The following is a 16,020-nucleotide window of genomic DNA, read 5'->3' as shown; positions in this document are numbered from 1 at the left end:
CACGTGAAGCACTTCACTGTTTCTGTTTCATTTTCCTTTAATTGGTGTTTATTATAAATAAATAATTTATATTGTTTGGTGATTTGTTGCATTTTTACCTCCGTGAGCAAAGGTGGAGCTAGACTGCTAGAGTATCAATTATGGAGTTAACAGAGCTCAGTAGTTTTAGCCAAAACTATGTATATAGTTTCTTGACTTTTCACGAACAAACACTGCTCTTTTTTTTTTTTTTTTTGGTTCATTAGACATAAAATCATCTTCTTTTGAATTATCATTTTCTGCCTTCAATGTCTATAAATTGTACATTGGTTTTACCACAATATAGAAAGACGAAGTTAAGAACTGATTATCAATTCACAAAATATGCAACATATGTGGCAGACAATGTTACTGCCTTCAATGTATGTCATAATACGTACCATATACATGAATGAAGCCTGTTTCTTTCTACACACATTATTTTTCCTTTTCTTTTACTAATAATCCATTTAATTTATGTGTGCTTCCATACGAACAGGACATGATAAAGCCCAAGATTAAAAATGTTTGATAAGCACCTTCATATAGCTGGGAATATACTAACATAGGAGGAGAGTCATCTCCATAGCATATATAGTAAGAACCAAGATTAACTGTGAAAATTGAAAACTAAACTAAAAAAAAATTAACTGTGAAAACTAAAATAAAAAAAGATTAACTGTGAAAACTAAAATTAAAAAGGAAGTGTGGCTGCTGGGATTCGAGCCCAGGTCTCCACGGCCACAACGTGGAATTCTCACCACTAAACTACAGCCACTTTGTTGGTTGCATGATCCAACTAATGATTATGTTGTTTACTCCGTCTGTCATTCTTTAGTTCTTCATATTCGACGGAGGAAATAGGATCTCTTGGCCTTTTACAATTTGAATAGAAGAAAATGTCTAACTATGATTCAAATTATAAGGAGGACATTCTAGTTCACAATTGATTCCTTGTGAAATTATTTTCAATTGACCATTTAGATTATTAGAGAATGACGACTGACAATCAGTGGCGGAGTTATCTTTGTCCAAAGGGAGTCAATTTGACACCCTTTCGTCGAAAAAGATATGTCAACTTTTTTATTATTTATATAGATTAGCATATGTTAAATCCCCTGGTGTAAATTATTTCAATTTGTCTTAGTGAAAATTCTGGCTCTATTATATAATTAGAAGTCGAATAACAATAAAAGTATCATCATATATATAAGATAATAAAACACCGGTAAATTGAAAAATTACATAATGAAAATATGATACAACACACAACTATAGTCTAGTATACCACCCCCGCTTTCTCCCTAGAGGAAAAAGAACTTAATGGAATACAATGACAAATATTCTGAAACTAATAACATAACGACCGGACCAATCAAAACAAATGCAAAATCAACAAAAGGAACAGTACAAATAAAATAGTGTGAGTATAATCACCTCCCAAATAAGAATGCTTTAATTAGGTAGACAAATCTACTTAATTAGTTCTCAGGAGGTGGTGGAGTCAAAAATGGGATAGATGGAATAGAAGTAGGAATATTTGGGAATGATGGCATTGGTGGCATTGCGAATCTTGGAATTGTTGGAATTGATGGCATTGGTGGCATTGATCCAATTTTTGGAATTGAGGGCATATTTGGAATATTTGGCATATTAGGAATATTGGGCATATTAGGAATTTTTGGCATTCCTGGTATAGTAGGAATACTTGGGTTATTGGTCTGTAATAGATTACGACCAGCTTCAGATTTTCCACTAATTGCTAAGGAGATAATAGCAATTATGAACATGCAAGTGTATATGCTTCTAGCCATAGTTTCTTTTTTACGTGTGTGGATTTGGAGTTGAGGTGCTGAGAAGATTTTAAGATTTTGTTTGATGATGATGAGAAGCTAATTGATTGAAGTATTTATAGTGGAAGTTTGGTTAAGCTTATGATGTGATTATACAGTGTTAATTAATTTGTTGGTTTTGGTTATGACTTTTGATTGGTTGGTTAGGAAAGTAATGAAGGCTGAAGATAGATTGTTGTTGATGTTAGTTTACCATCACGAGTGTTGTATTTGCAACAATTGTCGAGTTTACTTTCTTGTTGGATATAATTTCGTGTACGTGTTCAGCTTTCTTGGTTTTAAGTTGAACTATAATGGTTGTTAAACCACCTCATAACAGTACCTCTGCAAAAGCCTATCACAAGAAAGAGAATTTAACGAGATAGACTCAAGATTTAGTACTACAGATTTCTCATACGATTATTATTTGTCAATTAGATGTAGAAGAAGTTCGCCTTCGTTAGCTTACCCAATAGTTTTGGTATGACGAGCCAAAAACTGATCCTCTAAATGCCTTATAATCGTTCTTTTAGCTTATTCCCCTTATGCAATCAGAATACATTCAAAAATACCCTTGGACTATTAAATTTGTCTGCAAAAAATATTTTCCATCTATTTGCAGTCCTAAAAAATACGGACGTTAACCTTGGCCTAAATATACAGCGTTAACATTTGGGGCCTAAAATACCCTTATTTTTAACGGACCCATTTTAAAACTCAATTAACAATTTCATTTATTACGTGGTAGCTTCTCATTGGTTAATAAAATAATTAACTTAAACTAATTAATCGCCCATTTAACCCAATCCAACTAATAAGCCATACCCGCCCAATTAAACCCCCTTTTATCCATATCAAAAGAAACCTTGAACCTATTCAACTAATAAGCCCGACCCTCGAACGGTGCAGACATTTGGGAGGTGATTCAACCAATACATGAAACACCGAAAGAAACAATGTGTTTCTGTTTCATGGTCGTAATTTCAGTTGAAAATGACGTATTTAATTTCCTTTAACAAGAAATCTCTTATAGTCAAATTCTGGCACGTCTTCAAGTGTTTCAACGTAAAGGTTTATCAATTTAACTGATCCTTTTTATGTTGAGTTATTTATTGGTGAATCATGAATGTATATATAGCAATGCAAAAAAGAAAATACAGAAGAATATTACTTTTACAGGGTGGTGTTTCACTAATTCTACTTTGAAAGTTTGAACTAAAATAAAATAGAAACAGTGTATTTATGTTTCATGGTTTGTTTCTTTCAGTGTTTCATGTATTGGTTGAATCACCATCCAAGTGTTGGCACCGTTAGAGGGTCGGGCTTATTAATGGAATGGGTTCGAGAGTTTCTTTTAATATGGATAAAAGGGAATTTAATTGGGCGGGTAGAACTTATTAGTTGGATCGGATTAAATGGGAGATTAATTAGTTTAAGTTAATTATTTTATTAACCAATGAGAAGCTGCCACATAATAAATGAAATTGTTAATTGGGTCTTGAAATGGATCCGATAAAAATCAGGGTATTTTAAGCCCCGAAGGTTGACACCAGGGGTATTCTAGGCCCCAAAGATTAGCGTCAGGGGTATTTTAGGCCCCAAAGGTGGATGGAAGTTATTTTTACACCAAATATAATAGTTCAATGGTATTTTAGGCCCTTTTCGTTACCCGAATAGAGATTCTAAGCGCAATAAGAAGGATTACTCTCTGAAAATGACATAACACTGCATTCTCTGTGTCTGCAACTGGTCAACTTCACCTCTGATCACTTTAAGTTCTTCTTCACCTGATGACCTGTGATCATTCCTTCCATGCATCTGATGACTCTTTGGTATAGAACTTGTTTTGCATTGCTTGCAAATTAAAACAGTATGGTGATTAAGATGTAAAGCTCTACTTAGATCTTAATAATGACCGTTAAATATTGCCATCCAAAACTCTTCTGGGTACACATTATACACCAAAAATTCAGGTTGTAAAACAAAACGGTTAACAATAAGTTCCGAGCAGAATATAACAATTAAGTTTCAGAAAGATACACCCTTCAAATTGCACCCACAGGCCTACTCTAGCTGAGCTGCTAACCAGTCGTCACGCGTTTTCCATTTTTAAGTGTTTCGCTTTCCTGGGCAACTCGGACATACTCTGGCAGCTGAAAACGTACATTTTTGACAGACAAAAGAACCAATTTCAAATAAGGGATAGCACTTTCACCCAATCTGTCCGGAATGCCAGAATGCTATAACCTCGTGCATCAGACTACCTTTTACACCACAAGGCTGAATCAGCTTCAAATGCTCGCAATCAGAAGGAGATTCTACTGGCACTGCAAAGGACATCTGAATCTTGCACCTGGATTTTGATCATGAACTGCCCCAACAGAACCACATAGTAACTGATTTAGAAGTTTGTCAATGATATAAAGCCAATACACTCCTTTCGGACATTATCGAAGCAATACTGAGAAAATTTAGCTCATCCAAAGGTTATCACGCTTTGCATCTTCCAATAATATTGCAAACTAACACACCAACTTGCAAATGATTGGCACAGCAAACAATTGAAGCACCAAGACATTGAAACATAAAGACAGAATAAGTATATCGAATTAGTTTCCATTTGACGCATACTGAGAATGTTAGTGATGGAAGGTAAGAAAATCCCACGGAATGCATACGGGCTGAAAAAAGGTCATGTAAGAGGGCTCTACCTGCAGCCCATTGCTAGGTTTGGGTATCACTTACCATGCAAGATAATCTAAGGATGGGATGTCAAGATTTGCCACTAACATTCTCCATAAAACAGTGGAAGTGACTTCTTCCATAAAGGAGAAAAAAGGGGAAGACTGCGTGGATCATTGGCTTATTTCTCAACCATGTTTATCATGCTAGTTTCTGATGTACTCCTACAGAGTAAAACTGTTTTAAGAAGTTCATATAAAAATCAACTAATGCACCAGACTTGTGTGTTCTAGATCCTAACAAACATGGTAGTAAACACCAGATATGACCCAATAAACCTCAATAACCTTTTTGCATCAATAGACTAGGAAACATTTCGCGAATTAACCTCTTACACAAATTGTATCCTTGATGTTGCCACTCATGCATATCCAAAGGGAAGAATCTAGCATGTTCATCGAACACCAGAAACACAAATTTACATTACCTCTTCAATGAAGACTGATGGTTCTCATGGTCTCGTGCACCATCCCCTGTGGACTTCTCTGCAAAAAAGATATAACAAGGTATTATTGGATGAGAATCTCCAGCCGACTCAGCCAAAATGCACAAACGGAAAAGCAGGTACTCTAACTGATGTTGTAATTAAGCTAGCCTAATTCAAACTACTTTACTCTTAATACCCTGAAACATCTTTAGCACACCACAACATATTTGCCCTGCAGTCATAGACAACCCACAAAGAGAGAAATAGATAGAAAGTGGAAACATTTCCTATTTGAAAAATATGCACGAAATAGAAGCCAATTTGTTCAGTTTGTCCATCATAAACTAGATCATGACAAGATTTGGGACAGCTGGAGTAATTTCCACACCATAAGCAAAAATTCCACTGGTTTGCTGCTTATTACCCAAAATAGATCAGTACCAGTTACATATATAATATACCACAAAAGTCTCAAGCCGCACAAGGGACAACTAATATTCATAGAATGCACTTCTTGAATATCAGAAAACCACATCAATTATACAATTCTCATATATCCGTGCCTACCAAAGATACAATAAGTCCCACAATCTCTCAGAGCGAATGTTCAAACCATTGTCAACCTAGACCACATCAATAACGCAACATCATGCCCATGCCTTGCCGCAACAAGATGCCAATGAAGAAGAAGAAAAACCATAATTATATCCTCCAAGATCATCATAGTGAAATCCCCCAAGTTCAAAACCCTCTAGATGTGCCACTTTTTTCTTTTTTACAACTCCCTATGTTTTAATTTATATGATTTTTTTGAATAACCTTTCCATTTTGGAATGTTTAAAAATGTTTAACACCATTCCATTAAAAACATTATTCTATAACAACATCCAAGAAGTTAAATTTAGTTAACTACTCAAATTTTAAACTTTGATGAAATTTTGTTTTGTTAACTTTTCAACCACTATTTTAGTAATTTCTTTATAACCGAGCCTCCCTGAAGTCTAGTGCCACACGGTTTGACTCGGTGATCTATAAGTCAAATTAACATGTTAAACTTCGTGCACAATCAAACAGATCATTTAAAATGCAAAGGAGGAAACCCTTTTTTCCATAGATAGAGTGGATATAAGCTTAACTTTACTAAGCTTTTGAGAAAAATACTCTCATGGAAAAAGTAAAATTTCCAAGAGAAGATGTGGAATTACTGTTTCACAGAACTTTATATCCAACGGCTTGGACATAAAACCAAATTCATGTACTTATACCTATTTACCAAGATAAATCGTGTCCATAGAACTATTTGAAAGATTACTAAGTGAAGCATTCATATCGAAATGCAAAGTATCAATCAAGATAAAGAATAAGAACCTGCATACATCCTATTCGAATTGCCATGAAAAAGCTTGACATAAGGAAAAAAAAGTGTACCATGTATCAAGCCAGCAGATACTGTGTGGTCGATATTATCCAGACGCCTCTGTATAGACTTCAAAACTGAGTTCAATGATGTAATTCTTTTCCTAACACTAGAAATTCTGGCAGCATGCTGCATGATAAAAGGCAACGGGGCATCTTCCAGCAGCTTGTCAAGCTCTGCAGGTAGAAGCAGGACCATGAAAGAACAAGACAAGCAATCACATAAAAACAGACTTTTGATTAAAACACCTCACTTAGCAACCTGAATCCCTATTCCTAATAGCCCTTTTAATATTTTAGATATTATATAGACAATATTTTCCTTGCATCTATATAGCATGAAATTTCTGGGGGCTTGTATATATGCGGCTGAAGTTCTATTATGTCTGATCACTGTTTCCCTTTACTCCTTTCCAAACTTCTCTATCCTATGGCTCTCAGAGAGATCACCCTCCTGTAGAGAAATCATTTAGGATCTATATTCATTTTCATCTTTTCCTTACGTATCAAGCCATTCATCAGCAAAAAATGGAAGATAGGACTGATACTGTCCAAGAAATAGTAACGCTGGAAATGAACTATCTGGTCGAAATAAATCCTTTCAAGAAAAGTTCCTACAGAGGAATGAAAGGGGTGACTGAAAGTCTAAGAAGCACTGTCAAGGGAAATCTATCAACTATTTCAAACAATCATATGCTTGCACCCGGATTCGGCTGAGTGCACAACGTGTAGTAAGAATAGTAGTTATGGACCCTGTAGACCATCCCTGTGGGGATGGTGAAGGGAGAGTCCCATATACAAAAGATATGCTTATTGATTGATTTAGGCGCTAACCCTTCTTAGAAGTAGAACCCATTGAGGGGGGCCTCAGTCCATCAAGGGAAGAGTGGTCGAGTGGTCAAAAGGAGCAGACTGTAAATCTTTATAAGTAGTATTAATCTTAGGCTCCAGCTTTCTAATTAACTTATTACTTGCTCTTCTCTACTTTTGGAATCAAATACAAACAACTAAGAGAATTAAAACTTTATTAACAGCCTCTAAACCTTGTCACCTCTGAATTGTTGCGACTTGCAAGCCAAATTGCAGTGCAATTATCCTCGTATAAAAGATAACTTAACACATTCAAACTAATTCAAACTAATCGAGCCAAGATTACTGAGAGGTTTTCCAGGAAACTGTTTCAGATATCTACTCTAACAAAAGTGATGCTATTTTCTACTTCTGGAATGATAAGTAACAACCCCTGAAATAGTAGAATCACCCAAGACCTACACATTATTAATGCAGTTGATGTGGATAAATGGAGGGAAGAGTCTATTGTCATGTCACTGGGCAATTGACATGTAGAAACAAAACTTAAAAAAATGCAGTTTTCTATCCATTTTTCAATTGCAATTGCATGTCGCCACTAATAATCAGGTATAGAGAAGAACGGCTACATGTCTTCTTTACATAGAGAACACAAAAGTCTCATTGTACGTATCAATGGGAGAGGAAGGAGCTAAAAAATTACTTCAAGATATCTTAAACTCTTTTTTTGCACACAAGGAAATATAGTCCACTAAGCTATTTGATTGTTCAAAATGTCTGGAATAAAGAAGACTTTTTTCAAACAATGTCATTAAACTTCTACAAAAACAACGTGTTCTCCTTTTCTTTTTTAAGCTTTAAGGTTCATTGAAAACTTAGAATATCACTTAACTCATTGAAAACTTGGGGTTCACTTAACTAATGAAAGTAATTTGGATCATGACAAAAAAAAGTTTGTGTCTTTATTCTCATGGAAACAAATGCTGAGTTGCAATGGGAGTAGAAGATGCGAAGGAATTACATATACAAGTGTTTGCCTGCCACCACCCCCACCTCCAACCCACCACACACACACCCCTTAGTGATTTTTCTAATTTTTTATTTTATGCATGATAATGGTGTCTAGGCAGCTTGTGCTCGTCTCGACTAATCCATTGAACAACTTGCTACATAGCACAACCACATCTGTTAGGGTAAGCTTGCATATCACATTGCAGCTGGATTGTTACTCCTATGGCTCAACCATTCAGCCATCCTGTTGGAATATCCACCTTAGTGAAGATTATTTGGAGTGTTTTCTAAGATGTACCATAATGGAGCAATTTTGTTTGCAAAGGCTCCTACTTTATACTATTCAATAACAATTGGGAACTAAAATGTAATTTTCAGACTAATAAACAGTAAGCGGATCCCTAACTCCCAATTCTTCTACACACGCACCAAAAAAAAAAAAAAAAAGAGGAATTAGTTCCTCCATCCCAATTTAAGTGTCTTACTTCTCTTTTTGGTTTGTCCCAAAAAGAGTGTCTCTTTCTATATTTAGTAAGTTGACTGTTCAAATGAAAAGTTTAAAATCACACGATTCAAAGTACATTTTAATACATTAGACACATCTTTAATTTAGGACCACAAGATTCAATAGTATAATCCCACCAGGTGCGGTTTGGGGAGGGTAGAGTGTACACTGACCAAGGTAGAGGTAAGGTTTGCATACACTCAGTGGCGGAGCCACACCCCGGCAAGGGTGTTCAACCTTCGGTGAAAAATTATATCGTGTAGATATGTCAATTATTACGTATTACAGACATATATTACATATTGAACACCCTTAATATATAGATTATATGAATTCGAACACCCTTGACAAAATTCCTAGCTCTGCCAGTGCGTACACTCTACCCTTCCCATACTCCGCCCGGTGCGATTATATTGGGTATGTTGTTTTAAGATTCAAAAGTATCTCTTTATTTTCAAAGCTTCCTACTTTCATACTATTCAATAACAATTGGGAACAAAGAATGTAATGTTTCAGCCTAATAAACAGTAAATGGACCCCTAACTCCAATTCTTCCACGCTAAAAAAACAAAAGAAGCCACACAAATCTGGAAATTAAGCTCATTTGATTAATGGTACCTGCAGTGAGACGATCGAGGGTGGAAGAGAGTTGATCTTGACTACGACACGTGGCGGCAGCGCTATCATCAAATTCCTTAATTATTGATGAAATTATAGTTGAAAGCCCCTTCGCTAAGGGAGAATTTGAAGTGTCGCTGTTGTTGACGTCATCGCCGCCGCAATCGGCGGGGATACTGGTGGTTGAGTCATGCTCCGCCGTGTCGGACGGTTGTTTTTCTGATGCTTCGCTTGACATTCTTTTTTCCGGTACTCGTCAGCAGGAATATTCACTCGTCTTTTATATAACTTCTTTTTTTTTTAAAAAAAATATCAAAATTTTCTTTTAGGGGATTCAACTGTCACCATACCTAATGCATCTTTTATATACTTCACTAGAGGATATAATTTTATTTTTTTTTTCCTTTTGATATGTTGGATCGAGAAAAGGGTAAAAGAAATGGACAACTTATATAAATAACTATATTTTATGAGCAATTAATCATCCGTAATTGTTTTTCTCATATTTACAATTCTTAGCTACCATTAGACATTTTCGTTGTATGTGACTGTATTTGAGTATATTTGAACACACTGTTCAGTTGTATCCAATCTTATTTGATGTCACGTGTATTTGACTGTGTTTGAATGTATTCGAGCTACCGCGAAGTTGAATGTATTCACTATATTTTAATGTATTTCAACAAAATTTCAAAATACACTATGTACATTCAAAATACATATAAAGCCAAGTACATTCAGATACAGGACAGGAAGCAAAAATATATTCAGCTACAAGATAAGAAGCCAAAGACATATTAGATACAAGACATATGAGCCAAATACATATAAGATACAAGACATATGACCCAAATACATATGACGAAATACACTCAGATACAAAGGAGAAGAAGCCATGGATTCTAGCTAGACGAGATTCATTTTAAAGGGGAGAATACAATCAAAACCGGTCGAATCACCAGCGAAATACAAAATAACACTGTAGTTACACCAAAAAAATGAAAAATACATTCAAATCCTTTTAAAAAATACACTCTATGTACACTAAAAAATGGACCATACAATCAAATCCGGTCGGATCTCTGGCGAAAATATAAAATACAATTTAGATCTGAAATGGGACGAAAAGAAGGAGTTAGACTTGGTGAACGAGTTGATGTCGTTGAATCTGAGCCGTCGGATCTCCCGTTGTGGATCTGAGCGGCGAGATGTGCTGGTTGCTTGTGGTTCGCGGAGCTTTAGTTGCTCGTCGTAGGAGAGCTCCGGCAATTGTGTAAAAGAGAGAGAGGAGAGAGGTGTTGTTGTCGGAGCTATGGCAGTGGGGCGGTGGCGGCTGTGTTAGTGAATAGAAAGGAGAGAGAAAGTTTTTCAGGGTTTGGATAAGATGAAAAATCTAAAATGTGTAGTAAGGGAGAATAGAGAGAGGTGTGTGTATTTTGGCATAGCTATCCGTGGTAATTTAAAAAAATTAATTTAGCTACTAATATAAATAAATCAAAAGGCATTTATTATCAATAATTATCTCTTAGAAGAAGGTACACCAAGTAATTTTTTCAAAAAAAATCTCGTCAATTAAGGAAAATAGGATAAATTTATCTTTTGTTTAATTTGGTTGTAAATGTATCTTTATCATAGTGAATTTATTTTGGTTTACTCCTCGATATGAAAAATAGATAAAGTTGATCTCAATTATGTCCTTAGCGTTGGTGAGTTGGCTTATATTTGCCGCTCAAAACTAACGACTTTTGCAAAAAAAAAAAATGTCTTTGCTATTAGTATGCTCGATTATGTTGCTTCGGTTGCTCCAATTGAGTCCATTTAAGTGCTCACATCTACAAGTTAATGTTTTTAAGGTTAATTAATGACAAAATTTTCGATATTCCACTATCAATTTTATGTTTAAATGATAAATCTTAAGACAAATTCGTGATATACTTTCAAGGATACGTTCAAATCACTTAATCCATACTTATCAATGAAATTCTTGCCAAAATCCCTTAAAGGATGGTACCCAAGGTCTTCAAATGATAAATAATAAATTAAAAATTCGAAACTAGACGAATGATGCTTTTCCCATTTTGAACTTGTGATGTGGGGCATGCACCGCGTGATAGGTCAGAGTGCTTTGGTCGTGCGATGAAAGTTGCTTTCATATTCACTCTAAGAAAGGAAAACTTTGTGAAAGTTTAAAAAGAAATTGAGTGAGAAAAACCAAGTCTGCAGCCAAGAGAAAAGAAAAGTCAGTCAACCATAAAGGAGTTAAAAGCGCGTACAACTTCAATGCCTTTGTTGTTTAGGCATGAACGCACGCAACAGAGTGCATACTTTGTTTATTTCCCAACTTCAATGCAGACGAAATTCGCTTGAATCCCTTATATCTCACCATGCCAACAAGATCTGAAACGTAATACCAACCTATACTAAGCTATAAAATATAAAACAAAACACAATTACTCAAAATAAAAGTCTGGATTGTCATATTTGTTGACCAACACTCTTGTTATGATTATTAACATTTCTCTTGAAAGTATCACACATTGTGTCCACATGACAACATATATTGTGACAAATAAAATCTAACGTATTATGTGATTTTATTTTAAATTTACTGCATTGCAAAACATAAACGTACCCGATAATGCTTTTGTATGAATTTAAAAGGATAAATTGAATATATTATCACATAATACATAAACATGATCCTATAGTATTTTCGTATGAATCTAAAAGACTATCTTTTATTGTTTGACACACGATGCTCGATAGCATAATAGTCTATCATGTTTTGCAAAGAGTTAATATGTTATTAAAGAGTTAAATCAAATATAAACTTATAAACTGTGTGGCCAAACTTTTAAAATGTTAACGTAATTTTCTTAAAAAATATTTTAAAACGAAGATATTTCATCAAGCTGTTGTTGATGAGTGCCTCCAGTAGCTTCTATTATTTTCAACTTTTAAGCAGGAACTGAACAAATATATATTCTCAAATATAATAATATATAATTTTGAGTTTTTAACACAAGGATACCTATATAAATTCATATTTACCAAACTAATCATAATCCATAGTAACTTTCTTTTTAGATCTTTATGTTATTTTGTCTATGCCATTCTTTTTCGCAATTTAGCACTTAAATTATTTTTAATAATATTGATAAAAAATTAAATTAATAACAAAAATACTTCTCAAATAATTTAGTCAAACACAAAGTGCTATATTTACTATAATAATATTAAAAAATACATTTAATTAAAAGTACTTTTTTTAAAAGTTGATTTTGGCGGTTTCATCAAACATTACAGTATATATATCCATTTTATAATTTTTGGAAATTTGATCTGGTTTAAGAAAAACGGTGTTTAAAAAAAAATGTTTTTCTTCTTCTTCTACTGAGTAGAATTTATTCGGAGATTAAAAAAAAAAAAAAAAAAAAAAAAAAAAAAAGGAAAAGAGAAACACGATTGGCAAAATGACATGAATTACTAAAATGCCCTGCTAGGAACTAGGGTTTATTACCTCCCTATAAATACACAATAGGAGGCCACATTCGCTTAAAGAGAGACTCGACGGTGAATTTTGAGCAAAGATGAGGGCCAAGGTTTGTTTTCTTATCCTAAATTATGCATTTTCGTTTTAATTTTCCGGTTATGTTAGCTCGAAATTGATTTTTTCATGTTGATGTTTCGATTAAGTTATTTAATTGTTATTTCATAGTACTAATCTGGTCTCTAATTGCTACGGTGGATTAGTGTACCTAATAGCTCGTGTTTTAAGTTGTGTTTTGTTTAAACTTAAATTTTGCAATTGATATTTGCTAGTAATGATCTGGTTTACGTTTGATATAGTGGATTAGAGGAACTATTGACTATTTTTTTGGTTGAATTTATTGTTACCCATTTTTTAATTGTGTTAGCTCGAAATTGAAGATTCGTGTTGCTTTTTTGGGAATACAAAATATTATTGGATATAGGTCGTGTTTTAAGTAGTATTTTTGTTTAAACTTAAATTTTGCATTGCTAGTAGTGATATGGTTTGTGTTAGCTATGATGAACTAGAGGACTTATTGCTTTCGTTAAGTTTCGTGTTGTCCTCTACCCACGTTTGAACTCATTGATTGATTCTGCATACCCCGAAAAAAAAAAATCTTTATTTCTCATACATACCGTGTAAGGTTGTTGAGGGTCTACGAATTAATGTTGGTCGGACTTTCCAAAAAAATATGATGTTCCTCCTAGCTGCTCAAGAGAGAATTATAACCTCTTATTTAGGTTGCTATTATAAGACACGAGATACTGCCTTCCTCACTAACTTCACGTTATAGAAAACCACATATCTGGGAAATTCATGCACTGGACAATTTGTTTGTACTTTTCACTTGCTTTATAGTTTACATGATTGGAGAAAAATCAGTTAGATTCAGCAAGTTTTGGAATTGAAAATGCTGTCTTTTGACTTCTGTACTGTTTATTGTTCCTAATTGGAGCCCTTCAAGGGCTCTTCGGTGGCTTCTTTATTTTTTTGCTCTGCATGATATAACTATTATGTTTGCTTCAGATTCTTTCTGGATTTTGCGGACTTTCTTTGGTTATAGCAAATCCACCCTTCTTACACGAAGCTTTGTTAACAATTGAGAACCATATAGCGTATGAAATTCATGCGCTATAGCCTATAGGTACTTATGTTCCATTTATTAACACATTACTTTGGTTGCGGACTGTATAGAAAGCCCCATTAGTTGGCGTATTCATGACTTGCTGTGAGAAATTAATTGCTTAGACTGGTTTCTCAAGCGCATGAAATCCCACGTGTCCTCTGTTACCTTGTCAAAAAAAAAAACCACATGCCCTGCACTGGTCCTCTGACTCGTTTTCTAACCCGCACCATTCCCATGAGATTTCTCACTCTTGTTTGCATGCCCAACCCTGTTGGTCAGCCTGTATTTGTGGTCAGCTCCATGGTATCACCCCCTTGCCTTTCCTTGGACCTCTAACCTCCCACATCTCCATCATCTATTCCTCCTATCTCAAGGCAGAATAGATTTCAGAGAGAATGGTAGAAGAGTTGATAGATAATTTTTTTTCTTATTCACTGTCTAACCAAGTATGATAGGAGATGCACTTATCTTTTGCAAGAGTGGTGTAGTGGATTACAATTGAAAGTGGAATAAAGATAGAACTAATGTTGAAATCAGTGGACTCCTCAATAAGCTTAGCTCACTGACGCTGGAATTTAGTGTTTTAGTAACATTGCCTTGACAAGTTGACATATTGTTGGCTGGAAGTCATCTTCTGTATTCAGATTTCTTCTTGTTCTTTCGTGATGTCTTCACCCTAAATTCCCTTTTATGTGGTGAACTACCTATCATGAGCATGAATATGTTTGAGACAGACTATTATTTTTCTAGTGCATGAATTAGATTTTTTTGATGTGTTGGGTCTTTTGAGATCTAATGTTGGGGTAGGTCGGTAGGAACAATCTGAAATCCTGGGTTTCCATGAAAGAAAGAATCTGTAGCCTTTATTTGAAAAAGAATGTGCTGGGTTAATGTGCGCCAGGAATGGCATAGAGAATTTTTGGATATAGATGTTTTGAAAAATGTGGCCTAATACGCTGTTGCACTGCAATATTCCATTTATGAACAATAACGAGTTAGCTGAGATTTTGTTTCCTTGTACCATTGTAATTGCAACTACCTATAATGTTTTTTTTTTTAAATGCAGTGGAAGAAGAAGCGTATGAGGAGACTGAAGAGGAAGCGCAGAAAGATGAGACAGAGATCTAAGTAGAGCAGGGATCCAGATGCCTAGGATGGTTTCTTGGGTGAATCTTCTGCCTTCTACTACCGCTGTCCATCTCTGTGGCAGCTCTGAAGAATGGAGGTTGTCCGTTGTTTGAAGCTGCATTAGTTGATCTACTATGTTCTATGAAGGAGCTTAGTTTTAGTTTTAAAGTGCTAGTAAGGATGTTGATTTGTGGTTTTGAGATAACTTGCTAGTTTTGTCTACCAAAGATGTATGTCAGATTATCTTGAACCTATTCTCTTTTGAGCTGACGTTATTGAGAGGATCTCTCTTTGTCTGGGCTGCATTTCATTTGAATAAAGTTTGGCTATGAATATTATGCTTCGAGTGATGTTCTGAGGATGAACAGTCTCCAAGTGAAACGGGTGCTTGGTCTTGATCTAGTGCGATCTTGGCTCGTCCTTGCTCTATTCAGGAATATGAAGGCACAGGCATGAATACAGAGGCTTGGGATCGAGTCCTCGACAAAACTAATATTGAATTCTGAATCATCTTGAATAACAGTTATCATGTTAATTGTTAAAACAAGTGTTTATACCACTTTAATGTGGGTCTACAAACATTGAGCATAACTTCCAATTGCCAAAATAAAAGGAAATAATGAAACAAAACATTGCCATGTATCGTTATTGCTGATTTTTTTGCGTCTTTCGAGCGTGTAAACATTTCAATGCTCAAGAGAATAACAGGGAATAGATGAATATAAGGAGAGGGGCTAGCGTGATACCGAGGGGAAGGAAAGAAGTTGGTAACTTGGGAAAGAGTGATATTAGAGTGCAAATATCACTTGCTAGCAAAACTCTACATTTAGCCGCTTGAGTTGAATTATCTTCATT

The 16,020-nt window shown here is 34.9% G+C and overlaps 2 protein-coding genes, 1 long non-coding RNA gene and 1 other non-coding gene across 4 annotated transcripts; 1 reads left to right on the top strand and 3 right to left on the bottom strand.

Annotated features, from left to right (window-relative positions):
- Window positions 1-724: 724 nt before the first annotated feature.
- TRNAH-GUG (transfer RNA histidin (anticodon GUG)) lies at window positions 725-796 on the bottom strand. The gene has a single exon. It is a non-coding gene; the product is annotated as a tRNA-His (tRNA).
- A 703-nt stretch (window positions 797-1,499) lies between these two features.
- LOC132038249 (pre-mRNA polyadenylation factor FIP1-like) lies at window positions 1,500-1,832 on the bottom strand. The gene has a single exon (XM_059428939.1). It carries the CDS (start codon window positions 1,830-1,832, stop codon window positions 1,500-1,502), a length of 333 nt encoding a protein of 110 aa, XP_059284922.1.
- A 1,916-nt stretch (window positions 1,833-3,748) lies between these two features.
- Window positions 3,749-9,617, bottom strand: LOC132036465 (uncharacterized). The gene is made up of 4 exons (XM_059426815.1): window positions 9,386-9,617; window positions 6,448-6,618; window positions 5,020-5,077; window positions 3,749-4,221 (listed from the first exon to the last, which is right to left on the bottom strand). Exons 1-4 carry the CDS (start codon window positions 9,615-9,617, stop codon window positions 4,215-4,217), a joined length of 468 nt encoding a protein of 155 aa, XP_059282798.1. The 3' UTR covers window positions 3,749-4,214.
- A 3,206-nt stretch (window positions 9,618-12,823) lies between these two features.
- Window positions 12,824-15,503, top strand: LOC132036503 (uncharacterized). Its single transcript, XR_009409593.1, has 2 exons — window positions 12,824-12,981; window positions 15,104-15,503. It is a non-coding gene; the product is annotated as an uncharacterized LOC132036503 (long non-coding RNA).
- The last annotated feature ends 517 nt before the right edge of the window (window positions 15,504-16,020 follow it).

This window comes from Lycium ferocissimum, chromosome 11 (assembly GCF_029784015.1).
Source record: "Lycium ferocissimum isolate CSIRO_LF1 chromosome 11, AGI_CSIRO_Lferr_CH_V1, whole genome shotgun sequence".
In the NCBI taxonomy this organism is placed as follows: domain Eukaryota; kingdom Viridiplantae; phylum Streptophyta; class Magnoliopsida; order Solanales; family Solanaceae; genus Lycium; species Lycium ferocissimum.
Note: the sequence above shows the minus strand (reverse complement) of the source record. Positions and strands in the feature narration are given on the sequence as shown.